This window comes from Aquarana catesbeiana, linkage group LG01, assembly GCF_042186555.1.
Source record: "Aquarana catesbeiana isolate 2022-GZ linkage group LG01, ASM4218655v1, whole genome shotgun sequence".
In the NCBI taxonomy this organism is placed as follows: Eukaryota; Metazoa; Chordata; class Amphibia; order Anura; family Ranidae; genus Aquarana; species Aquarana catesbeiana.
The window spans coordinates 314,631,466-314,643,782 of NC_133324.1; the positions used below are offsets into that span (position 1 = coordinate 314,631,466).

General features: G+C 39.8%; 1 protein-coding gene across 6 annotated transcripts in view; it reads left to right on the forward strand.

The window, feature by feature from the left end:
- Positions 1-12,317, forward strand: part of GIT2 (GIT ArfGAP 2) — a 138,503-nt gene that overhangs the window by 46,828 nt on the left and 79,358 nt on the right. For 5 of the 6 annotated variants that reach the window (XM_073629625.1, XM_073629587.1, XM_073629602.1 and 2 more), the window contains exons 7-10: positions 3,103-3,197; positions 3,321-3,366; positions 9,391-9,442; positions 10,146-10,218. In XM_073629625.1, the coding sequence (XP_073485726.1) occupies positions 3,103-3,197; positions 3,321-3,366; positions 9,391-9,442; positions 10,146-10,218 (266 nt within the window). The remainder of the gene's footprint in view (positions 1-3,102; positions 3,198-3,320; positions 3,367-9,390; positions 9,443-10,145; positions 10,219-12,317) is intronic. The other variant, XM_073629595.1, reaches the window with a different exon arrangement.

Consider the following 12,317-nt stretch of genomic DNA (forward strand, 5'->3'; position numbering starts at 1 on the left):
TACGCATGCTGGTGTGTGTGTTATGGAAGGCGGTGTAATGCTTTGTTATGACACATTGCACTTTTTGTTTCTTTTTTTAACCTTGTTAAAAAGTTAGAAAGTGGCCTTTCACTCAATTCTGCACCACAGCATTTTGCACTAAATAAAAATGCACACATGCTACATTTTTATGGAGAACACCTCAATGCAAAGTTTTGATGTAAACAGAGCAAAGAACACAAGTGTCTTCTATATTCCCTTGTGTTGAGCCTGCGTTGATCAATGCATATCAACACAGCTCCAACAGACATGGTCTGAATTGAGCCCTAACTGTGATGTTTGTGGTGTGAGATAGTGTTGCATTGTGCAAGCTGTTGAAAAAAAAAAATTCTCCTTTACAATTTAATAATAAATATATTAGAAGGAAGGTTTTGTACTTTTTACCTTTTTCAAAAGCTTGCATCCATAAACTTTTAAAGGCTAACTCCACCTTTTAGGTCCATTGTTAAACCCATTTAGGGTGTAGCATGTAACATAATGCCAAGCTCATAAAAGCTACCTATATTGATTAAACGTTTGCTTTTTGATAAATCTCTCCATTCCCTGGACATGTTATGATAGGAGTACCTTCATAATCCGCCCTAGCTGTTTCAAACACAAGCTGACTAAACAATACTGCTACTAAAAGTTAGACCTTTTGTGAAAAGTCAGCAGCTATACCATCTCTAACCACTCCCCCTGAATGCTAGAGAATAGTTGCATATGACTGTTGCAGGATGGGCAGCGGTGTCTTCTACATACATAATAATCTGTGATTGCACAATCTCCTAAATCTACCAAAACGATGTAGTATAGGCCTGTCTGATTAGATATTTAAATGGACTGTTTAGGTTTGTCCTAATTATTACATAGTTTTGGTGACTCAAAAGGAGATCGTTCAGAGATTATACAATAAGATTGTATGCTATATGGTTTAAGATAAGTAAGCTGTGATTGAGAGCTTGGCTTCACCTTCTCCATGCAATGAGAGAGCCAGGATAGAGGCTCCCAGTGAGGTAGCCTTGGGAAAGACGAGCAGTGTCTTTGTCCAAGTTTTTTCTAAGATTAAGAGCTCAAATTTGACATCCAATTACGTTTATGTTGGCAAAAGAGAGTAAAGTTGGCCATATGCATATTGAATTTCAGCAGATTCCTGCCAATCTAAGTGAAATTTTTACTTTAGTCTAAGGCAGGGCTTGACAAATCCCAGGCGCCAGGTCACCATGGTGACTAGAAATTAAGGCCTGGGCTTTTGTCAGCCCATTTAAAAGAGAAAAAAACCCCTATCTACAATATGAGATATAATACTCCTGTATTGTAGTGAAGTCCGTATGTGTCTATGGCTCTTCCATTACATTGTAAGGGGCGGAGTCATTTTTTTGAAGACCAATTGCATGGAATGCAATGGCTGCTCTCTGCGAAGGTGTCTGCTGCACTGGAGACAAAACTGTACAGTGTGTGTGTGTGTGTGTGTGTGTCCTCTAGTGTGTGGGGCCGATGACAGGTACACAGACATCTGTATGAATGGACTTATCCGTCGGGAGAGATCAGTGGACAGATGGATAGGGGGTGTCTGCCCAGAGCCTGGGCTGTTCCTTGCTCTACATCCGGCTTCATGCCATCAGAGGCCCTGGGATGGCCTGCCATGGTAAGTAGGTGATGGGTGGAGGGAGAGGCCATACAAAGTCTGTTATTACCCCCAGACTGCTGATATCACTAACGTCATTCCAGGTAACAGATCTACAAGACTGCAATTCTGCTGCATAGCCAACCCAGTTTTCTGTTTAATGTTTTCTGCTTCTAGTCCATAGACCATACAGACTCTCCTGCACTCCTGTCTTCAGCTGCCCATACACATTGTACAATCTCTTGGCAATCTCCTATAGAGTTAATAAAATATAAAATAAATATAATATGAGGACCTACCTAAACGATGCTTTCCAATCAGCCAGGCCCTTGCACCACATAGTTGATGGAAGATCTAAGGAGATTGTACAGTCCAATTGTATAGTGTAAGGTGAGCTTTAAAGTGGGACTTCACTGTCTGTGTTGCACAGGCTTGCTCATTTCTCAAGATTGAGAAAGGACCCCACCTGTCCAACATCGGCATCGCGCATGCTTGGAAACGCATCACAGATTCTTGGCTCCTAACTTTTTTTAGCTGGTTAACTTTGGACACATCGTTGCATGACAAGTCGTAGCCCATTACTTTCAATGGCACCCGTTTGGATCAATGTGACTACTACACGTGGTTCCTGCACTACTTTATGCAACTGATGCAACTTGAGTGCCAGATAGTGTAAAGTTGCACTCCAAAGTCGCACTGGAAATCGTGCAACTTTAGAGTCGCAAAAGTGTGAACGGAGCCTAAATCCATGCCCCTTGCAAGGCCATGTTTTACCGGCACAGGGAAGTGCAGGTGTTGTGTGTTGCAGATTACTTAATGTTTGAGGCCTAAAAATTGAAGGGACTGGGCAGGAAATTCTCAGCCAAACAGTGAATGCTTTCAGCCAGTTGGAGTCACTATTTGGGTATTCTGACAGCTGTCAGAATACAATGGCCTGCAGTGGATTGGGGAACCAATTGATTAAATGTATATGACTAAATTTAAGATCTTTAGTCAAAGTAGATTGGATTAATGAATGGATCTAACCATTACATCAACCCTTATTGAATGGATTTAACAACTATGTACACCCTTACTGAACATATGAACAGGATTTCACAAAGATCTTCTTTGCCTAATCTTAACTGTATCAATGTTTATTTGTATGATTTTATTTGAAGAAAAACTGAAAAACAAGGAACCAATGTGCACATCCTCACTAAAAACAGATCACATTTCATAGGCATTCTTCACATGCCGTTTTGCTGTGTTGAATGAAAAATGAGAATGCCAGACAGATGTGCAAGATGATTGCTTAGATTCTCTAGTTTAATTTTATGCATTAAAGCATTACATGCATTCTGGAATTGGCTTTATTTATTGTTTTTTCATCCCTGATGCGAGTGCTTTTCAGATAATAGCTCAAATCCTAGTTTAGAGCCTGACTGTAACTCAATGTACTGTATCTCATTACTCAGGCAAGGTGGCCATCATGAATTAGCAGATCGTCTTGTGGAAATTCAACACGAATTGACCGACAGATTAGCATTTTATTTATGTGGAAGGAAGCCCGGTAAGCTGCAAACAAATGTTTTATAATTCTTGGTTATTTATACTATACTAAACAGTAGAAAATATAGGCCTATACTGTACACTCATAAGGTGTAATATGCTTATTAATGCTAATGTTTTCTAGACCATAGAAATGGACAGCACTTTATTATACCACACATGGCAGACAGGTGAGTTATTTATTTATTTTTTATGTTTAATTATATTAAAGCAATAAATAAAAAATAGTGCAAGGTTTTATTTCGTCTTTAGTTATTTTAATCTGTTGGTGATCTTTATATTCATGAAAATCTCCTAGAACGTTAAATGCACTTGTTCTGTTGCATAAAAATGTAAAAAAACACATTTGTTGCTTGTTTAAAATTTATAGAGGGTAATTGTCACACTTTTTAAAACAAAAGTAATATTTCTAAATAATCACTTAACTTCAAAGAGCTCAAAAGCGACTGTTCTAACAAGCAGTGACTTCATCTGTTATGGAGCTCTTGGTTTTCTACTTGATACAAGGAAGAGACAGCTGCATGGCAGCTGCAGGAAACCCTTGTAAATGGCATCTTTGTTATGTAGGCAGCTTTTATCATAATGTAGAAGGGTTTTTTTTTTTTTTTTTTTTGCAAGCAGTTTAAATCTGCATACATCATAATGTTAATTTTCCTTTTTGTTATGTGGCTGTACATCTGGAAAAAGGAGGCTGTAAGTAAATTCTCTTTTGTATTTTGTTTAGAAGTAATTGTATAATGGAAAAACTGGTTAATTCTTTGGTTATTTTGGTGAATTTTTAACTTTTAAACAATTTTTTTTTCAAAGTAGCCAATGTGAAGACTGTGGTGAATCTAATGCATGTATACTAAGTTGGAAGTAAGGCTGCATTTTCACCTCTGCCTTTTGGTGCAGTTGTAAAAAAAAAATCACACTTGTTGCATCTTTGGTAAAGGTTCCAGTAAAACAAACTATAATGTAGTGTAATGTAAAATGTGCAATATCTGCAATAAATGGCATTGAAACTGAAAAATGTAGCAGAAGTAAGCTAGTCAAACTGAATTTCAGCTGATTTCCTTTTAAAAGTCAATTTAAAAAAAGAGCTAAGTGTAAACTTGTCGGCCGATAATTGACTATTTTCTGTCAGATGCAGTCACTTTTCTGGCACTCAGGTTGCTGCGGCTGCTTGAATACAATAGCTGTCACAGTGTGGATGGGGGAATTGATGGAGAATTCTAAGCATGTATGGCTACCACTGGATGTGACTATTTCTGTGCAGTATCTTATGTTTACAGAGGCATATGGCATGGAGCTAGAAGGCTACTAGATTACAGGGGCTGAGCTCAAGGGGGGGGATATAAAAACAAACACTTTACAAATATTTATTGCTAGTGTGTTAAAATTAATCATATGTAATTTTAAATAAAGATTTTATAAGTATTTTTCTTTAGTTGTGTTGTGCTGCACTGAATGGTCAGCCTAACACAGGGCTGATGTTCTGCTGCTTCTTTACTGTCCCTTAAAGTGGAGCTCCATCCAAAAGGGGAAGTTCCACTTTAAGGACTTGTCCCCCACTCCTCCTGAAGATTTGGCACATATTAGAAGCTGGGGGTAGGGGGAGCGGGTACCCGATTTTGACAGGTACTCGCTCCCACTGTTCTCCCTCCCCCCGTAGGTCCTAGAAAACTGCATCGACCAGTCACGATGCGCAGAGCTACTAGCGCATGTGCAGTGGGCACCCAGCTGTGAATCCGCAAAATGTCACAGTTGGGTGGCCATAGTGAAGATGCCAGTACCGAGGAACGAAGATAGCGGGTGCGACTGACTAGGTGAGCGCACCGCTGGATCATGGGACAGGTGAGTGGCTGTTTTTTAAAAGTCAGCAGCTACAGGTTTTTGTAGCTGCTGGCTTTTTTTTTTTTTTTCACAGGTGACTGGAACTCCGCTTCAACCACTTGACCCCCTGACACTTTTTGTAACCATCAGTATTTTTTGCTAGAAAATGTGTGTGTGTGTATATATATATATGTATGTGTGTGTGTATATATATATATATATATATATATATATATATATATATATATATATAATTTTTTTTTTTTTTTTTTGGTAAAATATAAAAGATGTTACGCTGGGTAAATAGATAGCAAACATGTCATGCTTTAAAATTGCGCACGCTTGTGCAATGGCGACAAGCTATGTACATTTTTAATATTCATAGGCGATGTTTTAAAAGCCTTTACAGGGTACCACTTTAGATTTACACAGGTCTGGTACTAGAATTACTGCCCATGATCTGGTGTTCTTGGTGATACCTCACATGTGGGATGATTGCTGTTTGCGTGCATGCAGCAAGTTTATTTAGTTGATTTATTTTTTTTTAAATTGTTTATTTTTACACTGTCGCTTTAAAAATTTTTTGATCACTTTTATTGCTGTCACAAGGAATGTAAACATCAGCAATAGGCATGCGACAGGTACTCCTTATGGAGAAATCTGGGGTCTTTATATAACTTCTGGGGAAACCGGAAGTGATGGAAGCTCTATCTAAGGTTCCTTTATCATAGAGGCGATCAAAGCCGTTGCAGGCTTTGATTGCCTCTGTGATCAGCTGGCGGAAGTGATGGCTGGTTGATTGGAACTCTTGGTGGTACGGGAAATCCCAGTAAAGCTGTGGGGGTGTGTGTTTGGGACACGTACCCACCTGCTGCATGTAAATTTGTCTCACATGCACCCCATCCTAGGCACTGCAGCTCACAGTGGAAGAGTTTCAGCTACAGAGGCAGTGCTGCCAATGTGGAAAACAATAGGGAGGGCAAGATGTGGCCAGGTGTTTGATAACCTCTACTGGCTTGTGAATTAGAAGTAACTGTGTTGATAGCTGCACCTCCTGCAACATCTTTGCATCCCACTGAGGTGCAAGCAAGTACAGCCTACATGAGAGTTACAACTCTGTTCTGAATCCAGGAACGATGCAGCATTTTTCCACACTCTCACAGGAGGCTGTATTAGGTGACCTGGGGGTTTTCAGGGGGACTAAAAGAAAATAAATACATACGCACTTATAATTAAGTGCTGCAGCACATAGTTTTTTAAATGGGGGGTCAAAGTTCTTGGAGTTTGTATAAAGATCTGTTAAAAAGGTACCGTGTTGTTTGTTTTTTTTTTTGTTTTTTTTAGTCCGACTTGTAAGTAAAAAATGGTGTTTAAAGCAGAGTTCCGCTTGGGAGAAAAAAATGAAAAGTCTCAGCAGCTACAAATACTGTAGCTACTGACTTTTAATATATCGACACTTACCTGTCCAGGGAACCCGCAATGTCGGCACCCGAAGCCAATCATTGTCTCTTGGGTGCTGCGGCTGCCATTCCTGTTAAGGGAACGAGGCCGGGAAGACTTTTGGCTTCACTCCTGCTTCCTTACTACGCATGCGCAAGTCATGCTGTATGTTCTGAACGGTCCCTGCTGTCTTCTGGGACCTGTGTGTCTCCCAGAAGATGGTGAGGAGGAGGGGCCAGACATAGTGTAGTTCGCCGCACAATGTGCAGCGCTCTTTCGCCGTAAGTGGGAGCAAATACATGAATACAAGAAAAAGCTGCCATCTCTGATACACTCCTTGCCGAGGTCTCTGAGTCCAAAAAAAAAAAACAATTTCCTTGTTAAAAGGATCAGGGGAATATGCTGAATGGGCTCAAGGGGCTGTCTCTGCAAAACCGTCAAGACTAGATTTAAATCCCAGGGACACAAGGGCAGCCTAACTGGTGGAGTTATACAAACTACCCCTTGTATAAAGGCCTGGACCAAGGAATGCGAAGCAATTGGTCTTTGAAAAAATACAGATAAGGCCGAGATCAGCTTACCTGTAAAATCCTTTTCTTGGATTACATCACGGGACACAGAGGTCCCTCCATTCTTTACTGGTATATTCATTGCTTTGCTACAAAACTGAGGTACTTTCTGTATGGGAGGTGTTATATAGAGGGGGACTTCCTGTCTTTTGGGTGTGCCAGTGTCCATTCACCTATAGGTGGCGTATAACCCAGATAGTAATTACTATAGCTGCCCTGTGTCCCATGTTGTACTCCAAGAAAAGGATTTTACAGGTAAGCTGTAGAAAAAAATCCTATTTTCCAGCTTGCGGGACCACAATCTAGGTGCCAGCAGCCTGAGAGCGATTGTCACTGGGCTAATCACGCAATTAACCCTTTAACTGCCACCACCCCCCGTTTTAGAAGACAGAGCCGGGGGAGACTCGTAATTTTAGCAATACCAATTATGATTTAGAATAAGCATCTGTAACAAACACTGCCACCACAGACGGGTCTGCTCAGAGGCCTTACTCTACAACAGTATCGCTCTTCAAAAGGCAGGTTCGTTTATAGCTTGCATTAAGCTCTTTAGAGACAAGGTTAACACTTTTCAACATAAGGGTTTAATAATGAAAAGGCCAAAGTTGGTGCAAATAAGATATTTACAAAAAAGATGTTTCAAAGATATAAAGACAATATACAGCCACAAAGAATTAAGGTAGAATTTGGGAGGAAGAATGCTTGCAATTAATGTCCAAGGGTTGATCAGAGTTCGATCGATGAGCTAGGTAATCGGTTCTCAAACTTGGCAGATGTTTTTGCTTGGATGGTAAAAGGAGAACTGACCAATGTCTTGGCATCTCCTCTTTTCTGTCAGATCAAAGGGGGGGTGTTGACAGCGACCAGTGACCAATTGTCTGGTCATCTTGTTTAGGGGTTGGTTGCTGGGAGGTCTCTACATTCATGACCATGTCCCAGGTACACTTTTTGGTACATATTCATATCTCTGCATCTCTACTGTTTACAGACTGCGAATATCCATATTATTGATCTGCGTGACGTTTGCTTCAAAACAAATTACACACATGCCATGTCTCCAATGTCTAGTTTACCTAGGAGGAATAAGGGGTACCAGTGGGTTTCCCATATGATCTGACATGGGGTGTCTGGACTTGAAACTTTACAAATTATGCGAGAAAACTAAATCTGTCCATATTATGGCTGTGCTAGTAATAATTTAGAAGTCATGAAACATGCTGGAATTTCAGACTTATCCCAACTGTTTAAGCTTGATGTGCTAAGGTATTTAGGACTGGTATCTGGTTCTCTGAATTGAGAGGGTGACAATTTTACAACAGGCCTGGACATCCTGCCAGGCCCACATTAGCTGTTTTTTCAGACCTATCCTGGTTCTGCTTTCTCTATGTTGAGATAACAGCTCTTTTGAAGTATAAGCCTATGAATTCCTGAAAATAAGGAAGGAGGGAGGGGGTTCAGATTTCTACTGCAATGTTTAACTATTAGCCAAAGCTGTCATGGCTGCCATAAAGTTGCCCGACAACATGGCCGCTAGCTACAGCTTTTCGTGTGCCCAGTACGGTATATCATTACAAGTGTTAGACTCCCAGGGACAGGAAATGTGGTATACGCAGGATAACCTTGTAAAACAAAAAGCACACAAATGCAGCCACCTCATCTAAGGAGATTAGTAAATTTTTTTTTTTGGGGGGGTTTAGATGCAAAGAACCACATAATGTTGTAAACAAATGACCAACATAATATGAATATTAAAATTCAGACAGATGCCACTACAAAGCTGTATAGTTTCTAGTGTTGAATTTACTATGCTGCTTGTGTAAATCAAGACCGGATCTGAAATATATCATCCACATGGGAAGTGCACCCTTATGTTTTTAGTATTCCACATTTTATGTAATAAAGATTGCACTCATTTTATGGTAATATGCAAGTGCAATGCTTTTTTTTTTTTTTTTTCGTTCTCGAATCAATTGTGGACTTTTAGTTTCTATGCTCGGGAGTAAGAGCTCCTCCTCCATCACCGCCATTCTGCTATTTCAGGATTAACATGGTAACAGCCATTGTTCTCTACATGTCTACATGTAGTGTCTTACTGTGTACGTTTATCATGAAATATTAAGTTACCAAATGTGCTATTATTTATTCATGTAACTGTTTATCAGCGTCTACCATCTGATAGCATTATGAACCAATGAATGTGCAATATAGAAAACTACCCCAGAGGAAAACTGGGGGAAACCTACCCCAGAGGAAAACCACAAACACTAACTGACATTTAATTTACTTTTAAATCTCCCAGGGCACTTTCCTTTTTATGTTGTACATGATGCGTGTCATAATTACTGATGCTGACTCTCTCCCTGTTTGCAGCAGTTTAGATTTATCAGAACTTGCCAAGGCTGCGAAGAAAAAACTTCAGTCTGTAAGTATCATTGGCAATTGAACTACAAAATGGGGCTGGAACAGGACAATGGCAAATGTAGTCACCAGCGGGTCCTTGTGCAGGAACAATTTTTTTTATTTATTTATTTATTTTTTTTAGGGCTTATTCATTCAATGGCCATATACAAAATAAGCATAGCATATGCAAAATGGCATAGTTCAAATAAAGTAGAGCATGCTGCATTTTTCCTGCACTGGACTGTACTGGAACACTGTAGAATGCACCAAACACGCACTGGAACACACATGTCCTTATTTAAGGTTAAGAAGAGAAGGAGGGCAATGCCCTGGACTGCATCAAAAACACGCATGTAGCAAAGCATCTGGAACGCATCCAGACTGCGTTTCTATGGTGTGAACTGGCCCTATTTGGGTATAGGTAGATCACCTCTCATGTAAACAGGACCCTATATCATTGTGCAGCTGAGCAGTCTGCACAAATAGTAGGTCTGCCACTGGAACAGCATATGAAATGAAACTGTTTTGGTAGCTCCCAGGCATGGCTGTGAGCAGACCTTTCTGTTTCCCCTGTTTAAAGCATAGTCTTTGCATGTTACTGTGGCGAGGGCGCACAGACTGAAATAGACACCTGTCAGAGGTTACATCCCTTCCCTATGCTATGAGGTCTAGGACTATCATTGTTTGTGTATAATATTGCTAAAACCTGTTTTATCTTTTATTAGTTAAGCAATCACTTATTTGAAGAATTAGCGATGGATGTATATGATGAAGTTGACAGACGAGAAACAGATGCAGGTGAGTTTGCCTACTTTAATCTGTTGTATAGTTTTGTATAAGTCTCTTTGCAAATCTATCAACCAAACAAAAATAACGGGATATAGAAAGGTCCACTTTAAAGTTTAGAAAGGGCTCCTTAACCACTCACCATGTGAGGTGTTGTCACCGTAAACCTGGAAACTGTAGCAAACACACATGTATCCCCATGACAGTCATGGGAAAAACGGGTTACTAATGGTGACAAAGGGCAATACTAGAGCAGAGTTAATCCCAATGAATATTTTATTGATATCAAACAATAAAAAAAAACGAGAAGTATAATACTCCTTATTTAGATTTGTAGCTTCACAGTACCATAAAGGTATAACAGCACTGAAATAAAGTGCATCTACATAAAACCTCAACAGAGACATACATGTAACACGACAACACATATACTAAAATAATGGACGTCTGGACACCTGATCACGATGCTCAGATGTAATGTCATGCGATAATTATCGCATACAGTGGCAAGTTCAAGCTTATAATAGATATATTGTATAATATGACATCAAGTCTGCGCATCGCCCCGGGGATAATGAGATGGCGAATAGGGTAACCACTTCAATCAATAGTTGGAATATGAAGGATCATGTGGGTCGTAAATAGTTGGGCACTCTGGATGCCTGGAGTGGAAGAAGGGCTTGACCTCCTGCGTGAAACTGTAATTGATTATCACTTGGTGATGCCAAGAGTTGTAATGCTAGAGCGGATATAAATGTCTCTTGTATATTATGCCAGTACTGTTCATAAAGATTTCTATCACGCAGGTCAGGAGGTCCAGCCCTTCCTGCTCTCAGACATCTAGAGCAGTGGTCATCAACCTTGTCCTCAGGGCCCACTAACAGGCCAGGTTTTGTACTTCGGGCTGGGTCCTAAGACGTTTCATCGAATTTCATCCCTATATTCTAATCCCACAGCGCAAATTAGGATAAATGGAATGCTGAGTGACCCTTTCGTCTTACACAATGGAACCAGGCAAGGCTGCCCCCTTTCTCCCCTTCTCTTTGCTATTACCCTAGAACCCTTTCTAGCAACAATTAGACATAACGTTGATATCAAAGGCATACAAATAGGTAACAGATCACATAAATACGCAGCTTGTGCTGATGATATAATATTCTTTATTCAACAACCACGTATTTCAATTCCAAATTTGATGACCGCATTCTCCAATTTCCACTCCATTTCTAACTTCAAAATAAATTTATCCATATCTGAAATTTTAAACATTAATATCCCCAAGTGGGAACCAAAATGTATGAAATATCTGGGTATTTATCTTACTCCTCACCCCCATTCTCTTTTTCGATACAATTATATCCCCTTGCTAAATAAGATTAGAGATGACCTATGCAAATGGTCCAATTTATCACATCCTTGGCTGGGGAAAGTAAATATTAAAATGAATATATTACCTTGCATCCTTTTTATTTTCCAAATGCTTCCATTAGGTGTACCGGTAGGGTTCTTCACTATTTTACAAACTATGATTTCCAAATTTATTTGGAAGAATAGGCACTCCAGAATATCCAGAGAGCTATTGTTCCGCTCCAAATGCTCTGGTGGTCTGGCTCTTCCTAATTTCAGAACATACTATCAAGCGGTTGTTCTTTCCAGATTGGCGGATTGGAAATATGCTCTCAAAACGAAATTGTGGGTACAAATTGAATATTTTCTAAGTGGAATGGACCTTTCTATAGCTCCCTGGATACCCCGCTCTTGCAGATCTCTGGCTCATAATACTTCGGTTCTTACTATATCCTCTTTAGATATCTGGGATGCATTACACAAAACATTTTCATGGAACTATAACTCCCCTTTATTGCCCCTTCTCAACCATAAATATTTTTTACCTGGTCTATTAGATCCAGGTTTTAAATCATGGAGATCTGCAGAACCCCTACTACTACATCATGTTCTCCGTGACAACACACTTAAACCGCTGAGTATGATTCTAGCCCCTAAACCTGCTACATTTATGGATAAATGGAGATATCACCAATTACAACATTTTTTAAATTCCCTTCCTAACCCAATTAGAGGTATTGAAGATTTGCATGCTATAGAAGAGA